The sequence below is a fragment of the Ornithodoros turicata genome, chromosome 9 (genome assembly GCF_037126465.1).
Source record: "Ornithodoros turicata isolate Travis chromosome 9, ASM3712646v1, whole genome shotgun sequence".
Lineage (NCBI taxonomy): Eukaryota > Metazoa > Arthropoda > Arachnida > Ixodida > Argasidae > Ornithodoros > Ornithodoros turicata.
Genome location: NC_088209.1, coordinates 17,549,810 through 17,571,215, shown reverse-complemented (window position 1 = coordinate 17,571,215; position 21,406 = coordinate 17,549,810). Strand labels below are relative to the sequence as shown.

Sequence of the window (21,406 nt, the reverse complement as noted above, 5' to 3'; positions counted from 1 at the left end):
TTGATAACACACATACCGTCCACCCCTATTGCACTCGACTTTCAGTACATTGTGCTGCTTGGGTATATAATGGGGTGGGGGGGGTGGGGGGGCAGCGTGACGATCGCAAAAGTTCTTCCACTTACCGGCGTCTATCTGAATACTCTTGAAAGTGAGTTTTTCGAGCTACTTCAAAACTCGTCAGGCAGCCTCACTGCTCATGACACCCCATATGTAAGCGCATTATTAAACGTTCAAATATTCTGTAATTTCACCTCGCTGTGTGCACAAGGATGAGTGTGGTGGGCGTACCCAGGATTAGCGGCGCGGGGGGGGGGGGGTTGTACCCCCCCCCCTACCTAAAAGGTCTGGCTACGCCACTGATTTGAAACAGGCCTAACAACTGGCCAAAAGCAGCTGGGTATGTCAAGTTTTTTACGTAGTAAACTGTCAAGCAGCAGAGCAGCGCAAACTCAAGCATGCCCGACGGTTCCAGTGCTCAGCCTCTCCGTCACTACACCAAACAAGGCTCTCCTGTCCGAAAAAGAGTTTCGGTCCCGGAGAGACTACCTCTTCGGGAACAGTCTGGAGAGGAACGCTGCAGTTAGTTCGTGTTTGTGCCTTCGAAAAGGATTGTCTCAAACAATGGAAGAAGTCCACATACCGTTGATATCAGGTCATACTTCGAATTTTTTTGGACGTAGTTTTGGACGTTTTTGGTAGTAAGAATACGTCCACATCGACGAACGTCGGCGATTCTTTTTCCTTCATGGCTGAAAAAGCCGCCAGGATGTTGGTCATTTCCACCATTGCTTGATCAAAGGTTTTGCGGAATCTGACGTCGAATTCCAGTAGCAGCTGAGAAACAAATGAAGTTTAGATATTGTAGATAAAACTACACCGTCGGCTTGAGCAGTAAAAGCACAGCAAAGCATATCGCTTCGCTTGATTTATTTCGATCGTATGAATAATTAGTGTTGACAAACTACATTACTAACATGACAAACTACATCGCTACGCAGTTAAGTGAAGACGTCATTCTGACCTATGGGTGTTTTGTCGACTGTCTACCCTTGATGCCTGAATTTCCAGCAAAGCAATGCCTCAAGGCGATCAGATTTCGCTCCAGTATAGAATTATAATTTTATCCCTTACCCGGAGAGCTGGATTCGAAAGAATCGCGTTGAACCTAGCCATGCCATGGGGTAGTAGTGTTCGTAATTGACTGAGGGGAGGTACAGTGGCGCGCAGACTTGTCTTAACCAGCGGAGCGCGTGTCATTGGGCGCTGATATAGGCAGCTGGAAGCGAGGTTGCGATGATCCACTATCCTCTTGAAATGACGGTCGGTTCGCACAGCGAGTGAGTTGGCGTTTCGACATCTCTGTTGTGCGTACCGACCCTCCGTTCAACGGGATAGTGGATCATCCCAATCTCGTTTCCAGCTGTCTGTCAGCGCCCGATGACACGCGCTCTACTGGTTAAGGCAAGTGTACGCGCCACTGTATCTACAACGAAAAATATTTCATATCAGCGCTACGACTGGGACGATAACCTTCAGCACTAGACAGGCCTGAAATAATACACTGACGTGGAACGCTTCTAGGTTGTTACAACCCTCAATACAATTTGCATACGCTCTCTGGCAAGCATGCGCGTAGTTGTAGCGGAAATGAACAACGTTAAAGAGCAACTTACCATGAGCATGCAGGTACACCTTCCCGGCCTTTCCATGTCCCTTAACCGGTCACCTTAACCGTGCGAAGACGACGGCTTCCTGATCACAAATAACCTTCACACGCGGACGCGGCTGCACTTATAACGCATGTTTCTTCCGTAGGTATCAAAGGTTCGATTCGCTAGATATGTGGCAAGACAAACGAAAAATGAGAAACTGACCCCCCTGACCTCATGAAACCACTGCAAGGTGCGGCTTGTCGGTTCGTCGACAGCTTATCTGTTCAGGAATGTCTCTTTTTGTTTTCGTTTTCATGTTGGCCAAAAGAAAACCTGCCTCCCTCACGAACACACGGAGAGAGTTCAACCTCTTTCTATTTTATCAATGTAAATACCCAATAAGCAATAAACATCACATATACAGAGAGGCATTTTCCTTGCTCACTGTCTAGCCTATGCTCGTAATATACTTGAAACAAACGCAGCGAATTTAAACAAAAGTACCACGGTTGAGGCTCTTTAGCTCACGACATAGACAGGAAACGTTTTATCATCTGCCGTCAATGATAGTTGTAAATCAACAGCTAATCTTTATCTCTGAGTCCGTGCGATGTACATGCATTATCTGACTGCATCGAACCCTTTGGGGCGTTACTTGAACGCAAGAAGTGCTAAAAGCTGCGGAAAGCACAACAAGATTTTGCGCAAGAGGTACTGCTTTATACGGTACAAGTCACGGTACCTCATAGACTGACCGTGTACCCCATAAATATGCTTGTACATCGTTCATACAAAGCGAGATCATTTGTCTAGCCCAGTATCTCTTAAAGCAACAGCGGAAAAGCACTGATGTACCTGATATTTGCCAGGTACAGCTCGATATAAGGTACCGATTTTAGAGTGTAGTTGGCTTATCCGTTTCTAAATTACATTAAATTTAAACTGAATTAAATTTAAATTACATTACATTGTCGCGTCTTACCCCGCGCATATCATTGTATGCATTACTTTTCCTATTCAACACCGGATAACCATGAGTGTCCATATTTTGCATATATCTATATGAATAAAGAAATAGGATGTTGACTTACGTTGACAGAATAAGCCCGCGAAACGCTGCTGCACAGCTGACAAGAAAAATGACTACAAAAAGTACGCGCCTTCTGGGCGGGTATTTACGTTCCAGGCAGAAGTAACCGATGTTTTTTCTCTCTCTCTTCAACGCATGCACCAATCCGGACAATTCTCACGTGCAATAAAGCGGACATGCGGAGCAACCTATGAGTAAAGATTCAAGCGCATGCAGCAAAGAGTCTCTGAGACAGGCGGCGTCGAGCAAAAAATGTCGCGTCTTGCCCCGTGTCTCATCTTGCCCCACTTTACCCTCAGACAGCGCTGTCCCAGCTATCCCATGAAGCACATTCTCATGACCTGCCAACGACTATGGGGGGAATACCAACACGGGTGCTTCCTTATCTGTTAATGAATCTGCACAAGTTAGTCGGGCTTCCAATGTTTCACAAATCCGCCGTCTGTTTCTGATAACGTGCATTATACACATAATCAGTGACAGTGAACGCTTCGGATGTCTACGACTCTTACAGGACCGAATGGAACCAGACCAACTGCACGATGGTCCCCATCAACTGTACCCTTCTCAGACAATTCGGCGTAAACTTCACTCGTGGTCCAGTCCCGATATCGTCCGAGAGCCTCCTGCTTCTCAACGATACTGTCACACCTCTCCTGGACACGCTTACCACTACGGCAATGCTACCACTCCTCAACTTGTCATCGGGAGAGACGAGGACACCTGCGTCCGAGGGAGACAGCTACGGTCCCGGACCTCAAGTGCCAAGCGATGCCGAAGGTTACGACGCCCTGTTTTGGAGAATAGCAAATTTCACAGTCATCGGCGTCGCGAACTGGACGTACCGGTATCCCTCGGGCCCCGATCCGAATATATCGATACCGGTAATATACGTAGACAATTACTCGAAGACAGCTAACGTGACTGACGAAGATCCAAATTCGAAAATGGGGACGTTTCGACCACCTTGGAAGGTAGCGACGCCGTTCGGGGATCAAAATGATACCACTGTTCCTAGCTGGACCGAATGGACGTCGACGATAGACCCGGACAATTGTACCGTCGTGTATGTGCCCGTGTGTAACGGCGCGACAGACGGGCCTTTTGATTTCCCAACGTGGACGTCCTCCGAGACAACCAGGGGTTCTTCGACTACCACCACGACCGAAATCCCGAGAAGAAAGCCAGGAAGTCCTCTGTTGCCAGAGGACCTTCTCAAGGTTGAGGAGAGCACGAAAGAGAGGCTACGAAAATTGTGCTGGGAAACAATGTTTGGGCAAGTAAGTATTGCGGTACGGTAAGAGCTCGTGTCAGAGACGCTGAATGGCAATCAGGAATGGAAAAAGCCCGCGGGTTTTCACGATGCATCGATCGCGTTATGTGTGGATCTTTATATAGGATCCGAAACATTCACTACTAAGAAAATATCAACATTATATTATGTCATATCCGACCATATCACATTGATATTAACCTATCGACGGACGGCAGGTACTTGTTGACACACACCATTTGCTTCAGCCGACTGACAGCATCAAGATGTGGCCCTTACACGTACATTCTAGAGTCACAGGCTTCCGTACCAAGAAATTGACGTATTCTATGTTTGATTTGATTTGATTTGTAAAAGAAAAAAAAATGGACATGCTAGAACGTATTCTACGCTCATTGGGGGGGGGGGGGGGGGATATAGATTTATTGCAAAGAAAAAAAACAAAGAAAAGGGGATTTGTCAGTGGGATCAGGCAGCATTGTATTACTTGTTGATGGAGTTTTGGGAATTCTTCCAAGAATGTCCTCACCTAGTGTCCCCTTCCTGTGGCTTGCTGTGCTCTCGTAATCTCTCGACTCTTCAGGAAATTGTGAAGCTAACAGTGATGGACGTGGTTATGACCATCGGTTCCACGGTAGTCACCGACTTCATCCGCGCTTTAATCGTGCGCTACGCTAACGACTGCTGGTGCTGGGACTTGGAACAAGGCTTCGTAAGTATTCGGATGGCTCCCACGTCTCATTTCATGATATGTTGCAAGCTGCCCTCAACATGCAAGCCAATATATCTTTCAGCCTGGCTACGGAGACTTTAAAATTGCCGAGAACATCCTACATCTTGTCAACAACCAAGGCATGGTCTGGTAAGGTGGTGGTAATGTCGCTATTTACCGAGCTGTTTGCTTGCCCATCGCGGTGTCGTAAGGTGGTGGTAGTGGTGGCAGTCTGGTAAGATACCGCCAATCCCTGTCGAGTACCTCGTGATAGTCATCAATGTTGCGTCCCAAATTAATTCGAAAACATACTCGTTGTTGGTAAAACAACAATCCTCCCCTGAGAATATTAGGAACGATGAAAGCCACAGAGTAACATAGCAGACGACGTTACAGAGTTGAGTTGCCCCGCACTTACGGATATAAGTAAGTTAGAAATTCGAACGCATGTAGTTGACTAAACCCAGTGAAGGCTTTGCAATGAGGCTTCCAGCTGGTGAGGCTTTCATCCTGGAGAACATCACATTCCACGTGACCTTTCACCCCAAGCTTTCATGCGCTGCCCACCTACGCAGTGCTGATAGCCCACGCAGAGTCCACGACAGTCTACGCAGTGCTGCAGTCCAATAGGTCCCGAAGGGCTGCCTAGAGCTAGCTGTTATGGTGACGTTTTAGTTATGAAGACTACATCGCGTGCAGCCATAGCTTCGCTCGCGTTTCCTTTTTGTTCTGATCCTTCATCTTGTGCAACTGTCTCGTACAGGATGGGCATGTTCTTCTCCCCCGGTCTTCCTGCCATCAACACTGTCAAGCTATGCATCCTGATGTACGTCCGGAGCTGGGCTGTCCTTACTTGCAACATCCCCCATGAGACTGTCTTCAAAGCGTCGGGCTCCAACAATTTCTACTTCATGCTTCTCATCATCATGCTTTTTGTCTGCACACTGCCCGTAGGCTACGCCATGGTCTGGCTCGAGCCCTCGTGGCATTGCGGACCTTTCAGGTAGGTCGCGGTCGTCGAGTGAATGCGAGCGTCCGCAGATGAAGTCACTTGCAAAGGAGGTTCGTCCAAGACGCACTGCCCGCTGTATTGGCACGAGCAACATCGCCACGGAATGTTCTAGAGGAAGAACGAGCGCATGAGTCAGAAGTTCCGCCGGGTGTTCAGCGTTCACACGGTGACGGAATATCAGGAGCTGTGTGTCATGCACGTAGCACACGATACCGTCTGCGTCGTTTGCTGCCGTCTGCTACGGAATATCTTGTGGCTGCGTACGTGGCTGCACCGCCAGGTCAACACCACCTAGATACAGAAAGCCCGCTTACTCGTCGACGTGACGTAACAACTAAGAGTAAGCTAATTATGAATCGCGTTTTCGACTGCCGTAGCCAATCACGAACGTGCTTTCAGTCATGCAGACGGTAGCCACCGACAGCTGCATGAGCAGACACTGTCGTCTGCAAGTAGTCCCCGCGTACTACATGAGGAAAACAAAGCCACTAAAAACTAATTTTCTGGAAAGCGTGCTGCACTTTTAGTCTATGGGTTCAAATTTGGAAAGTTGGCTGCAAGCATTTGCGAGTTCTTGAATAGACCTTTTTACAAAAGCAATCGCCACCTGTTGCACGCAAGGACTCATGGGAACTTATAGCGCCTAAGAGCATTACGAGAAGGGCAGAGGCGGAGGCAGAAGAACAACAACACCATTCCCGGTGTGCGCAGCAGCGGCGTCAGCCGGGGTAAACCATAACCGAAGCAGACGACAGAGCAGTGTCGCTCAAAGTTCCCACGCTGCTTTGCGCGGCGCGCTTGGTGGCGCGCGCATCTTTGTAAAATCGGCGATAGCAGACGAATTCTTACTACACGTGTCCATGTAGCGCAGCCCAAAAAACCAAAAGTGTCACGTGTCATTCACTCAAGAGTGACACATGCTAAAGGCTTTTCTGTGGATGTCACCACCTATACCACCTACAAGAAACGGAAATGCGTGCGACATGCGAAGCCACTACATAGCTCAAGCAAACACCCGGTTAAGAGGAGAGGGAGAGGAGACATTAAGGCACGTCTTCTGTATCTAGGCGACACCTTGGTCTTGATCTAGGTGACGTCAGCAAGGTATAACTGAGCACGGAAACACATAACGTCCAGCGCCTGTGCGTGGCAGCAGAAAGTACGGCACCTTATGCGTCTTCCGCTGGAGTACTCTGTGGAATGTCGCCTGTGCGAACACGCGTATTGGCGATGCAATTACGAAGGGGACCAGATACATATAAAGAGGAAGTTCCATCAACACTGTAGTTGGTACAACGAGAGGCGCGCGAGAAGGGTATCCGGGCGCGTTCCCTGGGGAGAGTGGAAGGGGGACGCAGTATGGCCGCGGTCCTGAGAACTCATAAAGTTGGGCAATACAGCGAAAGCTGAAATTCATTTAATCGAGGAAGAAATTGGAAAGTGTATTTGTAATTCCATTTCTCACTTTTTTTTTTCTGTTAAAATTTTTCTGCAAAGCTCTGAAGCGCAGAACGTTTGCGACATCACAAATTACCCGTGTGTCCATATCCCGGATAGGGTTCTTCGTACTCGGGTAAAACCCGGTTTTTCACGATAGTTCCCTGCCGAACAAGTTTTCGAGAAGTCGGGTAAAACTCGATATCTACCCGAAATCCTTGAGCTCCTTCAACTTGTCGTTCCAGGTAAACCGTCGGAAAAATTAAGTCATAATATCAGCAAAGAGAGCTATTTGTGACAACCTCTTGGTCCTGCTTTTATAATCCTCTCTTGCAGGAGAAAATAGACGAGCTTTTGTGGAGCTTGGACAAGTGTTTGAATACCGCTGTCATTCACTGACCCCAGTTCCGAGCGGAAATATAAGGATTCTTGTTTCTCGTCCCAGTGTCACAGCAGTGGCTCGTTTCATATGCCCTTCGTTACACCCGAAAATTCCCCGATGACATATCAAACAGAGATCGTACCATCCGATTTCTCCCCGAGTTCTCGTTGTAAATAGCACCCGATTCCCAACCCTCCCCCCACCCCCCCCCGCCCCGGATTTGAAAATTCATAAAACCCGAAAACGAACAACCCTATACTATCTACAATCAACGCAGCAATCCCACATCCCCAAACTACGACGTCTCTCTTTGGCATACCCATACGTATAGAGGTGAGTGCGGGTAAGCAAACTTGGACCCGCACCCGCAGTGCTGTCTGTATACCCGCATTGGGACCCGCAGGGGGAAGTGAGCGGTATATACACGCGCTCGGCCGCCAGCTCGAATCCCCGTTTTCTAGTTTACCCTCTGGGTGATGAAGATGACGATGCGGGCACGATACACCAGCCTTACCCCAAATCAATGGATGCGTTCTGTTCGTTATCGAACGTCCCCTCGTTCACTTTACGGCTGTTTCTATTTTAAAACAATGGAAATTCTGAGTGTTGGCTATGTGTCTCGGACGGCTTCAATCGTATGCCAATAAAACTGCAATTCAACAAAGAGCCACATATGTGTGCATTAATAATCGAGCTCGCCCGCCAGCACTTGCCTTCTGCAGTCTGGCACATAGATTTATACCGCCAATGCGGGTATACCCGCATTCCCCGCGGTCGCATTGCGGGTACACCCGCATTTTACCAGCGACCCGCAGTGAACGCTAATTCCTACCCGCAAATTGTGACGATGTGCGGGTAACTGCGGGTACCCGCGGGTATACCCGCACCCGCGCTCAGCTCTACGCATACGCGTCAAATTATTTCCTTACTGTATAACTAGTGTCACTGAGTACAACTTTATAGAGCATAGTTAGTAGAACCTGCTGTCTGTGGTTGAACAGCTTTGTGAAAGGCATCCGCTAAGCTTGTGGTACCTGGGCGTATAGTGGTTATTTCAGAGCATACAGAGTATTCACCACATATCTGGACAACACCCTCCCATCCTGGATGAACAAGATCATCGAGTATCTTACATCCCCTGGTGTCGTCATTCCTCTCATCTTGCTCCTCGTGTAAGTACTGTATACTGCAGTGTGAACGAGCGTGCGCTCAAATGAAAAGTATAGCTCGTGTCATTTATCATGCCTAAAAGTCGAATAGCTTCATGAAAGCACGACACGAAAATTGATCTATTCTTTGGTGTCTATTCAGAATTGTAAACATGAATCTTTCGTTCATGTGTTGTTGTTTTTTTCCTTTTGCCTAAACGCGTTGACTTCTGTAAGTAAATATAAGTAATAATATACAGGGTGTTTGCTCTAACGTGTCCAGAAATTTTATTTAAAGCGAGCGATAACAGAGAAACGAGCGCTACTTTTCAGCTACCTGGCTAAGAAACAGGAGCTACTGGTGAAGCAGTACCTGTTTCTTACTCAAGTAGCAGAAAAAAAAAAAGGTTACACTTGCTTTTCTCTTATCGCTCGCATTAAATATAATTTCTGGGCACGTTAGAGCAAACATCCTGTATATAACGCTAAAGTACGCCGCGTATATGGCATTCTAATCGCATCTGGACTTTCTGAACTGAACAGCGCATTATAAAAGGGAATCGCCTTTAACGAGTTGCTCCACGACTAAACTGAGCAGTACCCGCGGTATCGAAATGCTACCATTATTCTGATCCTGGCGTGCTACTGTTTTTTATATATAGAAACCCGCTGTATATCACGCTCCTTTAATTCTGCAATATTGATAATTATCGTTGTAAAATAAATGCTGCAAATATTATATTGCATTGCTAAATGGTCGCAGAAGTAAACAGAGTAAGCTATACGGTCGCTGTGCACAGATCCACGTCATCACCAGGTACTTTTCAAATTATTGATCTCTTATCTTTTTTTCTCTTTTTTACTAAAAAGAATCACCGTGAAGACGTCCCGTGAAAGTGCTCAACCACTTGACCACTTTGTTCTCGACTCTAAAAATGATACTGAAAAGAATTGCGCAGTTAATATCACTTAGTTGATTAGAGGCGATAAAGAGAATATCCTGACTTACGCAAGGCTGCTGCCAACCAAATTAAAAGTGGTAGCGCTGAATGCACGGAACCGGCAACGGTTCTAGGAACCGCACGGTGGCCCAGGAGACAGTCGAGAGCTCAAACACTTGCGTTAACTTATGCCACAGCAAAAGGGGAACGTGGCAACGCCTGAAACAGTGCTCGCGGCCGTTTCACACATCCCGCAAGACGGGCAACCGTCAGAACGAGAAATACGAAAACGGCGCAATCGCTCACGAAGAGGAAGAACATCGTGGGCCAACTTCCACTGAAGACTGGCGCGGCGGGCGTCTAGCCAGCCCGCAGTGATTCGACGCAAAGATAGCTTCGTCGGCACCGAAGGGACTGGGGGACCGCGGGCTCCAACTCCCTGATAGCTGTATAAAAATCACTGACTGCCCATTATTGGATGTCAGCGTCCGGAAGCTGGAGTCGTAAACGTCTTACAACATCAGCACAGGCACTGTATTGATGAGGCAGGACTTCGCACCTAGGCCGGAACCTAGGGCTCTCAACGAATCACCTGGTGGCGCATCCCAGAGAGTACTGCACTGACGCGCACGCTGGGTGTTCGGGAGTGTGCAATGCCTCGAAATAACGTCACGTTTACGGTGCAAGTGGCACCTCGCAACCCACTCCACCGAACCGACCCAGAGAAAACGGAACGCGTGCCCAGTGATGGCAGTACGAATTATAGGTGGCGGCCTCGCAACGACTCTTAGGAACCACAAGCGACTGTAGTACCATTCCACTATAGCAGATGAGCGCGAAAAGTGATGGGCAAATCAACAAACTTAAGCTGCCGCAGGACAGCTCTGCAACGATTAAAGACACGAGGCCAATTTACGCTAGATATGCCAGTGCAATGAAAAGTCACACCAAGAATTTTGATGTCTGGCATCACTGGAACACGGAAAGGAGGCTCGCAGGAAGACTGGAGGTTCAAAAACAGTGCTGCACATTTTGATCTAGCTAGCGGCTAGATCGGCTAGCGCCCCTAGGCGGACGCGATACGCAACAATTTATAGACCGTCGTGTTCACATCGGTGTGGCGCATAGAAAATGCATGATGACGAAAGTTTGCGTGGTCGTATTTAATTTGTTATGCAGTGTCCAAGTGTCCAAGAGGGGTGTTCAAGTCAAACCGGGACTTTCTGTCTCCTGAGTGTACAAATGGCTCGCGCTACTTCATTTTCGTCATTTTCACACGCGACAGGCCTCCGCGTTCACCGCGTGGTGGTCCAAGGTTTGTGCAAAACAGAAGACACGTGCTGGACAAGATGGCCGACAACGAGGTGAGCGCGCACATCGAACAGCGAATTGTCATGAAGTTTCTCGTGAATGAAGGGTGTAAAGCCATCTGAAATTCACAGAAGACTTCAGGCTCAGTATTGCCACGATACACTTAGCCGCAGCAAAGCGTTTCAGTGGTGCAAACGGTTCCGAGACGGCCGTACGTCAGTGCAGGACGATCACGACCGGGGCGGCTCAGAGTCCAGTGTCAGAGTTCCTGAGAACATCCAACGTTTTTCCACGGTTTTCTGGGACAAGGCTGGCGTTGTTCATGTTGATTTTCTGCCCAATGGTACCATCATGAATAGTGCATATTACTGCCAGGTTCTCAGGGGTGTGCATAAGGCGCTGAAGCAAAAGGGCCTCATCACCAAACGAGTCCTCCTCCTACAGGACAATGCACGCCGCATACCGCGCATCTCACGACACGCACCTTACAGGAACTTGGCTGGGAGTTGCTGCCACATCCCCCTTACAGTCCAGACCTCGCCCCCAGCGATTTCCATCTCTTCGGGCCACTGAAGGCCTTCCTTAGGGGCCGCCAATTCAGCTGCGACGACGAGGTCAAGAATGCGGTCCGATCATGGCTGCTACGCGCTGGTAAGGATTTCTACGCTGCTGGCAGCCAAGCCCTCGTGAAACGCTGGGACAAGTGCATTAGTGCAGCTGGAGATTACGTTGAAAAATAAAACTAGTTTCTCGCCTCTAAGTTCATTTTACTCTTGCGAAAAATGGAAAGTCCCGGTTTGACTTGAACGCCTCTCGTATGTATGTATGTATGTGTGCGTGTGTATATATATATATATATATATATATATATATATATACAGTATATATGAAGCCACGTAATATGAAGCCACGCGATCGGGCGAGGCACAGCCGAACTCGCCGTCGGAAGGAGCCCCAGAAGAGCGGCATAAAACTGCTTGACGGACCAGACAAAGAAATCCTCCGACGGTAATGATGCGCGTAGGCGACGGACGTTCAAAACGTACTCTCTCAAGTGCAAGGCCACAAGCTCAGAGCGCGGTCTATTCTGCACAAGCGGGCGAATCAGACGTACGTCTGGGCCTAAGCAGTATTGCAGGAGATCGTGGGCGGGGTGGCCAGGGTCACTAAGGCCGTCGAAAATTACCTTTAGCCCGAGCGCAAGACACTTGATTTTTACGTGCGGAACCCGCAAACCGCCAACCTCTCTCGGCTGGTACATAGGTGCACGGGATACCCACTCAGCTCCGTTGCCCCAGATGAACCGAAAGGCCGTACGAGTTGCTGCAAGGAAAACTGACCCGTGATACCAGTGCTCAGGAACCACGACGCAGCCAGGCGAGCTCTACAGGTGATAGGGTGCACTAGGCCCCTATCTGTGAGAACCGAGACGCTGCGCTCGTGAACACGCAACCAAGACAGAGAAGAGACCCCAGTCCTGTTATAGTGAATACCGAGAATCCGCACCTCATTCCTAACAGGGATCTCGAATGGAGACGGACAGGAGGGAGTGACATTAATGAACAGCGCAGCGCATTTTTCTCTGTTGATTCGTGCATTCGATACTCGACCGTACCTCTCTAAAATAACGAGAACACGACCTATCGAGTCCTCGTTGCTGAGGATTAAGGAGAGGTCATCTGCATACGCGAAAAGAGGAAGGTTCCACGAGCCTGTATGTGTGTATTGTCATCAAGCAGGAGAGCTACCTATGGAGGTAGTCCCCTTTGGACAGACACTAACTTGTATTGCCAACTGTAGGATGGGACAGACACTAACTTTACGTTACAGTCCTACAAGATAGATAACAACACTCTAGGAGAGTTTGCTTTTCGTACTGACCATACCAAGCGAACAATCCAAACATGGGAGAGCCGCTGCGGAGTGCAGTTAGGGTTGCCACCAGGCCGGTATTATACCGGCACGGCCGGTTATTTGCTCGCTCTGCCGGTTTCCTGTAGGAAGGCGATACCGGCAGCCTTTTGCCGGTATTTGTGGCTCAGGACCTTTCATAGGGGCTTTTGCGGGATTTTCCCTTCAACATTCCACTACAGCTTGAATAAATCTTGGGCACAGACCCAACTCCGCAGTCACCAGTTGTTTCCTTAGTTATTCATTATTATTATTATTATCATTGTTATTCATTAAGTCTTGTGTTCTGAAGATCAGTGGTTGTGTCGACCCAGCTAGAACTTAGGCCGTATACAACCATCATGTGAGATATCCGCCTGCAAAGAAGGGTTGGTTTGCGTCCATGCGTTTTTCAAAGTAAGTGGCAGTCCAATCCGGTTGCTCAATACGATCCAGTGTAGCGTTCATGCCTGTTTATAGCAATTTCTAATGATCCAGCCATACACAGGAACATATGTTTCCTCGTATAATCTTTAGCTCTCTCTCTCTCGTTTTCTGCGTGTGCTCTTCCATCCCTCACCCAATTCCCTTTCCCGCGTGTCTTTCCTCCTTTCCTTCTATTCCACCTCCTCTCCCTCAGCCGGTATTTTTCACTACGAAATGTGGCAACCCTAAGTGCAGTACGGTCCTAGCGAGCTGGCTAGAACATAATTATGGATCAAAGAAAATGTATTGCGTGATATCGATGTTATTTACAATGAACAATATGACATAATGATAACAAGTACGACATGAACAAAACAACAACATATTCACAAAAATACAATAACTTACAAGCATGTGTCTACATTGTAGCAAAAGTAAAGTTTAAAGGCGAGCTATGCTGAATTCATAGTGGAAATAGGAGCATCATATGAGGCACGTTATGTGAAAGTCTAGTTTTAGTGTACCGGGAACTGGATGATTGATTTGTGCACGGAGATTACATTATTTAGTACCCATGTGGCAAGGAAGGGATCGAGTCCCATGTGGTGCAGCTCTTGCGACAAAAAGGCTCGGACTTCGAAGCGAAGAGAAGACAGGACAGCCTGCACGGGGAGAAACCACGACCTACTAGATTATAACGACCATGTCACAATCAGCAAACCCTATGAGGTGCCTGTCCGCACGATCCGCCAGGGGCGCTACTGACGCACCCTGGCAGACTGGCGCACGATTGGACGATGGAAATTTGAATTTTGAACTCGCAGAAGCGTATGTACGACAACCGTAGCAGACGACAGCGATAGCTCCTATGAAAACGCGTAGAATGATGATAATAATCAACCTCAGAATTAAACATCTGTGGAAGTCCACAGCTTGTACAGAAATACTAAGGTAAGCTGAAGTACAAAGTATTGTAGAAGTTGAGGAAGCAATAACAAGGACGATCAGAAGCGCCACCGCTGCGTTCCAAAAATGCGGCGCATGGGAGGGGTGCGCCTGACGTGGTCGTTATAATCTAGTAGGTCGTGGGAGAAACCTGCTGTGTTTAATTGCAGCCCTGCTACGGGCCCGCCAGAGGACGTAAAATCCCATAGCAGTGAAGAAACGTCTCAAACGGAACGTGGTCGATCGAGGTGTGCGACGAAATTCCCGCCACTCTAAGGGACATCTCAGGCGAAAAGTGCGCGACACTCGGTACCAATTCATTTTTGTGCTACGACACTCATAGAAAACATGATGGAGTGTTTCAACTTGAGTGCAAAAAACACAACATGGACAAGTTCGCACATCAAATCTATGGAGGCGCTCAAGTGTGAGCAGGGCGTTCCACCACGCTTTCCACATTAAATCTTGTAAAGGGCCTAGAAGTTGATTAAACATCCGATGATAATTTGTATTGCCTACTGTAGGATGGGACATGCAGCCTGTATATAGTTATGCAACAGCCCGTACGGCTGGCAAACGCAACTCAAATTCAAACAACCCGCTCCTGGAGTACGAGGGTGCGTAATACTCCGATAAGGGTGAGCAGCATACGCCGCAGCAAATTACACGGCATCTGGAATAACATAAGGCACCTAACGTACCCGATCGGTATTATTTCCGATCAAATATTGCGTTTTTTACTTAAGCTGCCGCCTCCACTGTAATTACCCACTGATGCGTCCCATAAAACGGATATCTTTGGTGTGTAGAGATGCGTGGTGTTGATGGCAATGGAACTGCTTGCGCTTCGGCCACAGTCAGTCGGCAACGTCACGACTATCACAGGGGGGAACAGTTGCGTCCTTGGCCGACTTCACAGGGAACCGACTAAACAGGATTCGAACCTGGGTATACATAGATGCGTAATTTCAAGATTAGTAGCATGAGACCATACAGAGTATGAGTTTGAGTGTTACAAAAATAAAATTAATAGAGAAATAAATCGGGATAGGTATAGGGCTGTTACCGCCAAGTTTTTCCGTGAATACGTCTCGCATGGGACGCTGAAACGACAGACATAGCTATAGTACTCTGGTCGACAGCTCGAATGACGAAAGTGACAGTTTTGGTGTCGCGTGGCTTCCCAGGATGCACCCCTGCCTCGGTCCCAATTATAAAGACGTATTCACGTCAAAAGTAGACTGCAATCCAACTCCTCAATCCAAAGGCTTACTCTTCGCTTACTGCCACGGTTTCAATCAATTTTGCACAATGCACTCCGCCCCTGACGCCCGAAGTTTTGGTTTCGATTGCGAAACGTGGCGCTGCAATCGCTCACGTTCGCCCTCGAGCACTCCGCCACCTCGCATCGCCGAAAACATCACCCGATTTTTGTGTGCAACCGGCTGTGTCATTGTGGACGAGGCGCTGTTTTGCTTTGAAAACAAGCCTTACACATCAAAATGAGCTCCATTGGGACAGGATACGACCTCTCTGCCTCGCAGTTCTCACCCGATGGACGCGTATTTCAAGTGGAATACGCGCAGAAGGCCGTCGAAAACAGCGGCACTGCCGTAGCACTTCGAGGCAAAGACGGGATCGTGTTTGCCGTCGAAAAACTCGTAACCTCTAAGCTCTACGAAGCAGGAGCGAACAAACGCATCTTCACAGTCGACCAGCACGTCGGAGTCGCCGTCGCTGGACTCTTAGCCGATGCCAAGCAAGTCGTCGAGACTGCTCGTGTTGAAGCTTCAAACTACAGGTCAGACTACGGAGCCCCGATTCCGCTCAAGTACCTCAAAGATCGTGTCGCTCAATACATGCACGCGTACACTCTGTACAGTGCAGTACGGCCTTTCGGCTGTAGCCTCCTGATGGGGACGTACGACAGCGACGGCCCTCAACTATATTGCATTGATCCGTCGGGCACATCGTGGGGTTACTTTGGATGCGCAATAGGAAAAGCAAAGCAGGCTGCCAAGACAGAAATGGAGAAGCACGACATGAAGGCCATGACTTGCAAGGAGCTCATCAAAGAGGCTGCTAAGATCATCTACATCATCCACGATGAAGTGAAAGACAAGAACTTCGAGCTGGAGCTTAGTTGGGTTTGTGAGGCGTCAAAAGGCAAACATGAGTTAGCGCCCAAAGACGTGTTTCAGGAAGCCTCCGAATACGCGAAGAAGGCACTGGAGGAAGAATCGGACTCTGACGAAGAAATGTAAAACGTGGTGTGCCTTTTGCAAACATGTGCAAGAATAAAGCTCTCCTCATTTGTTATGCTTTTTCATATTTCGTTAAGCGTGGGGCTTACAGCCCATGTTCTCACATTTTGACATCTTACGAAGAGCCATTTTGAGATAACAAAAGCAATTGCACTAGCTATTGTGAGACATAGGTTTTGATTTCTAACGGCAGGGCACCACATTGATCGATGTGTCATTCTTTGTGTAATTGTGGACAGAGAAAGAAATATGACATTTTTTCCGTTAGTAAACATGTTTTTGTATATTGTTTTTGTGGCGAGTTCCCAACTTTAAATTCTCGAAATTTTACGGCTGCATTCGTAGGCGATCTCCCACTCGAATCCCCACCTCGACTTCGGTGAGTGTTGTGAAGAGGCACTCCTCCGCGTTGAGGAGCCATCGGACTTTAACAATGCGCGTGTGCAATTCCTTGAGGTTTTCGTGCAATCGTCCTTTACCATAGTCTAAATCTCGTCTCCACCTAGAAAATGTTGAATGTCATACCTAAGACAGAAATGTGGCACAGAAAATGAGCATAGGAGGTTCTTTTATTTAAAATGTGTTCTGCGCTGTCATGAATCTATTGGTCAAATTGTAAAAGAAAAAGAACAAACTTTGCAAGCAACTTCTCTGTTGCTGTAACCCCTCACAATGTGACTTGAGCACAGCTCAATGCACTCTAGGAAAGGGTGGATGATTTCCTCCACTTGGGATTTTGAGCCGAGGATGGTCAAGGTCGATATGTAATGTGCAAAGCTGATTCAACCAATAATATCCTTCCTTTTTGAGGAATTATGTAATGGAGAATGTATGCCATGCGACTGATTGAGCTGTACAAACCTGGAGCAGTGGTGTCGCTAGGGTACGCGTCATTTTGCCATCTGATGGAAGTACCTGAAATGCAGGAATAGTCGATTGGAGCTGCTAGGCAGCGGCGTTTTTTTTTTCTTATTTTCATGAATTATCCGCAGAGAAACGGACTAAGTGATCGACAAAGAATTTTGGAGCATAATGAGTCCTCTGACGTCTACTTTAGCTTCTGTTAAACTGTTTCTATTTGTTTTATCTCCGATACTAACCCCGAAGTTTATCTTGGCGAACCCGGTATATTAATGATCCGCCGAGTATTCGTCATTCCGTATATTAGATCATATGCTGACGACTGTGAGGTTTATCTTGAAATCAAGACTGCAAACAACATCGAGCGGACTTAACAGCGATTCCACTATGTTGCCGAAAATGGTCGACGGAATTAACCATCACGAAATGCAAACACCTGAGAGTATAACACTGTAACAAAGACCGGGCAGGTTGGTGCATACCGCTGCCAGACGCGACATAACACACAAAAAACGAAACAGACGATGTTGCACATCGAAATGGATGTGGATGGTGCGGTTACAGACTCGGTGTGACATTGCCAGCATTTATCTGTTTCACCAAATTTACTGTCATCATCCTTCGCTAAAAAATTAACTTGTCTTTTCTCCGTATTACACAAAAGGGGAGAAACACTGTCAAGGAGCCCGCGATGAGGGAATCACAGACGTAGCGTGAAAATGGTTAGGAGCAACTGAGGTTTATTTGAACAAGAACTTTCGTTCAAGGCGCTGCACTTCAGCGTCTTGCACGAAAGTTGTTGTTCAGATAAACCTCAGTTGCTCCTAACCCTTTTCACGCTACGTGTGTGACTCCGTATGACACAAAGCTTTTTGTTCCGGCCGCTTTAGCTAACACATTTGCAGACTTGTTTATTCTGGGCTCATCACACAGGTGGAACCACCTTCCCTCATCATTCTGCAACATAAGTTCCATAAAACATTTTAATGACCGCCCCTTTTGTGTTCGATAAGACTTGCTCCGATTTGTTTTCATGACTGTATTGTTACTTCATTGTTGTATGTAGCTTCGCAAGCTGCACTCAAATCATAAGCGTTTGTGTGTGTATAATCCATTCCCAATTGTAATGGTAAGACTAACAGGAATTAAAATAAATAAATACGTAACACAAATTGGGAAAGAAGATCAATATCAATATAAACTGTTCCATTCCAATATCAGTGAGGACGTGGCTCTACGTACTAAAAACTCTCTGTAACTAAACAGGCTCATCATCTATTACCTGGTTTCCCTGGCCGGGTCCCTCAGGGAGTCCAATAACGACCTGAAGCTTCAACTTAGAAGGGTACAGTTTACTCTGTTTCTGTCACGTCACTCTCACTTTACTGTCACTCTCCACGTAGTTAGACTGGAAGTGAAAAGATAAATCATCAGTAACGTATTCCTACACACTGAACGTTTACAGAGATAGATTGATGTCACCCCACATTACAGGAGAAGGACGTAGTCAAAAAGCCCGCTCCAGCAACAGCGACCACCGAGGGCGGTCTGCCTGAAACCATTCCAGAGACAAACATTGAAGCCGAAGGTATATAACGACGCACTACAGTTTAAATGGCTATTTGACGAGCAACGCTGATGCAGAGCTTATCATTTTGTCGTCGTCGTCGTCGTCTTTCAGCGACTAAAGCCGAGGCGGAAAAAGCTACAGACGTGCTGCAGAAGTGGGGCGGCAGTAAACGGCCGGTGTTCCCGACGCGGATGAGACCGGCCGTTTCCACTCCGGAGTACGAACGAAAACTTGACATGCTGAAGAGAGAAGGGGAAGACACACCACCGAGCAGTACGCTACGTCCATTTCTGAAGATAGGGCCTTTTAAGAAAGCTATAATCTCAGCATGAGAAGAGTAAAGAAAAGAGCGTTGCTACGGCGAAACCTCCCGTTACGGATGCAGAGGGATGGTGGAAATTTTCATTGACAAGATATTGTGCAGCGGAAATACAGTCGAACTCCTTTACAACGAAACTCGGGGGACAGCAAAAAAAAATTTGCAGTAAAGGTATTTTCGTTAAAAAGGACGTCCATTATTGGACCTATAGGGCTCCAGCGGGGCCGCAAAAAAAATTTGCTGTAGCGGTATTTTCGTTAAAAAGGTGTTCGCTATAAAGGAGTTTGACTGTATTGTACGTGTTGGGAAACCTAGGGTAGCCCGGAATCCCTTCAGGTTAAAGGTTGAGAGGGGTTGAGAAAGCAAAACCATTAAATGCATGGCGTTGTTTCATACCTCGTAGTCCATGGAGCCGACACGCACCTTTGGATTGCAGTAGCTTCGAAATGCGGTATCGCAGAGACATACATTTTTATGTGCATGTTCGGTACACATAGATCAATATATGTACCAGGTGGTCTCTTCAAAAGTTTGGAAAATGGTTTCAGAACCCCTTTAAGGTGGGACCAGAGCAGGTAAATCAAAGGAAAGCATGAAACGAAAGAAATGCTCCTGATCGAGTGCTTGATGGGATGAAGCCCAGCTTGTTGCTTTAACGTAGTACTAGTCAACCTGTTCCTTTAAGTTTTGCAGTGCCCTGTTGCATTACTTTAAGTAAAGGATGGCAGTTGGTGAAATCCCACTACTGGTGCCCTTCCATAAACAGCCGTTCTCTAACACCGATGATGTCTTTGCTTAGCCAGAGGACGCAAAGTTCAGTACAACCTCCAGCACTCGGATGAGGAACCACTCGTTGATGGCCATGGCCACGATACACCTATGGGCAGTCGTACACCACTCGCTGAAAAGAAGCTGGCTCAGTCTCCAAGGTATAACCGCAAGTTTCACATTTCAAACCAGGGCCTGCTCGAACGAGCGTTGAGGCAATTCGGCAGAGCTGCCCTCAGTAGCTTCGGTACTGTCCTCGGCGTTTCTCTTAGGTAGAGCCCCGGCAAAGCTACCAGGGGCAGCACCGAGGAACTGCCTCAATGCCTGTGCAAGCAGGCCCAGGTATTGAAGGATCATGAGATTATTACTTCGATAAATGACACTAATGTTAAACGACACTAAAAATAACCACACTTGAACAGGGAGTAAAACAGCGAGCAGTCGTAAATCTTGAGGCTGAGTTTATGTGCAAATAGGTTGTAGCTGAAAAACCTTACCTAAGCGTGTTTCTTGGTACCTTCCCAGACAAAAAAAATAATAACTTTAAAAAATGTTACAATATTTCACGAAATAAGTTCCTGTCCTACCTATGGTTTATGAATACAGATGTACTGCTCGTGACGCGGTTATCTGGAGTCTCCTGTCAGTAGTTCAGCAGCTTGTTATTTCCTCAACTGCCCTCGAAAATGTTGTTCCAATATTGTATTTAACGCTGGACCATATGTTGTGCGTGTTTCTTGCTCGAAATAAGTGATCTTGCAACACCTCGAAGTTTCGGATGGGATAAACCACGGGGTGCTACTTTCAGACAGCCGTGTTGCAAGCAGTACAATAGCATAAAGGACTGAATAAGAGACGCACTAATCAAATTTCATTGTAGAAGTTATTTGGCTTATTCTTTAAATTTTGAATGCCATTGCATTTTCTAGTTATGCCAAACAGCAGCATAATGGAGATTGCTTGTAGTCATACTGGATGCAGTTAAATTTTCTACAGAAGTGGCCAGGCATTAACAGAGTACAGAATATTTCCTGGATTGCCCACAGTCAGTGATCCACTGCACTTTTTATGCAGTTACAATCAACCATGAGAGTAAAACTGCACAAGTGAACAAAATGATTCAAATTTCTGATCTCTTCTGTTCACCTACTTTCCAGTGCTTTCAAAATCTCACCTAATTATTTCTGGGATTTGAGACACACACAAATAATTCCAAAACAGGCCAAAAAGTTCCAAAAGAGGCAGTGCGCCTGCGGGTGAACAGCTGCACACTTTCGCACCGACGTGCAGCTGGCTGCGGCCAGGCAACTTCATTTGAACGTGCAGCTGTGCACCCGCTGGCGCACTGCCTCTTTTGTAATTTGCCTGTTTTGAAACTTTTTTGTGTGTATCTCACATCGCA

General features: G+C 47.2%; 2 protein-coding genes across 2 annotated transcripts in view; both read left to right on the top strand.

The window, feature by feature from the left end:
* LOC135369422 (transmembrane channel-like protein) overlaps positions 1–21,406 on the top strand; it is a 51,143-nt gene that overhangs the window by 27,889 nt on the left and 1,848 nt on the right. Inside the window, exons 14-22 of the mRNA XM_064603013.1 lie at positions 3,260–4,025; positions 4,602–4,730; positions 4,813–4,880; positions 5,494–5,733; positions 8,608–8,733; positions 18,614–18,692; positions 18,842–18,935; positions 19,029–19,190; positions 20,036–20,165. Coding sequence (XP_064459083.1) covers positions 3,260–4,025; positions 4,602–4,730; positions 4,813–4,880; positions 5,494–5,733; positions 8,608–8,733; positions 18,614–18,692; positions 18,842–18,935; positions 19,029–19,190; positions 20,036–20,165 — 1,794 coding nt within the window. The remainder of the gene's footprint in view (positions 1–3,259; positions 4,026–4,601; positions 4,731–4,812; positions 4,881–5,493; positions 5,734–8,607; positions 8,734–18,613; positions 18,693–18,841; positions 18,936–19,028; positions 19,191–20,035; positions 20,166–21,406) is intronic.
* Positions 15,612–16,539, top strand: LOC135368247 (proteasome subunit alpha type-3-like). The gene has a single exon (XM_064601402.1). It carries the CDS (start codon positions 15,725–15,727, stop codon positions 16,484–16,486), a length of 762 nt encoding a protein of 253 aa, XP_064457472.1. The 5' UTR covers positions 15,612–15,724; the 3' UTR covers positions 16,487–16,539.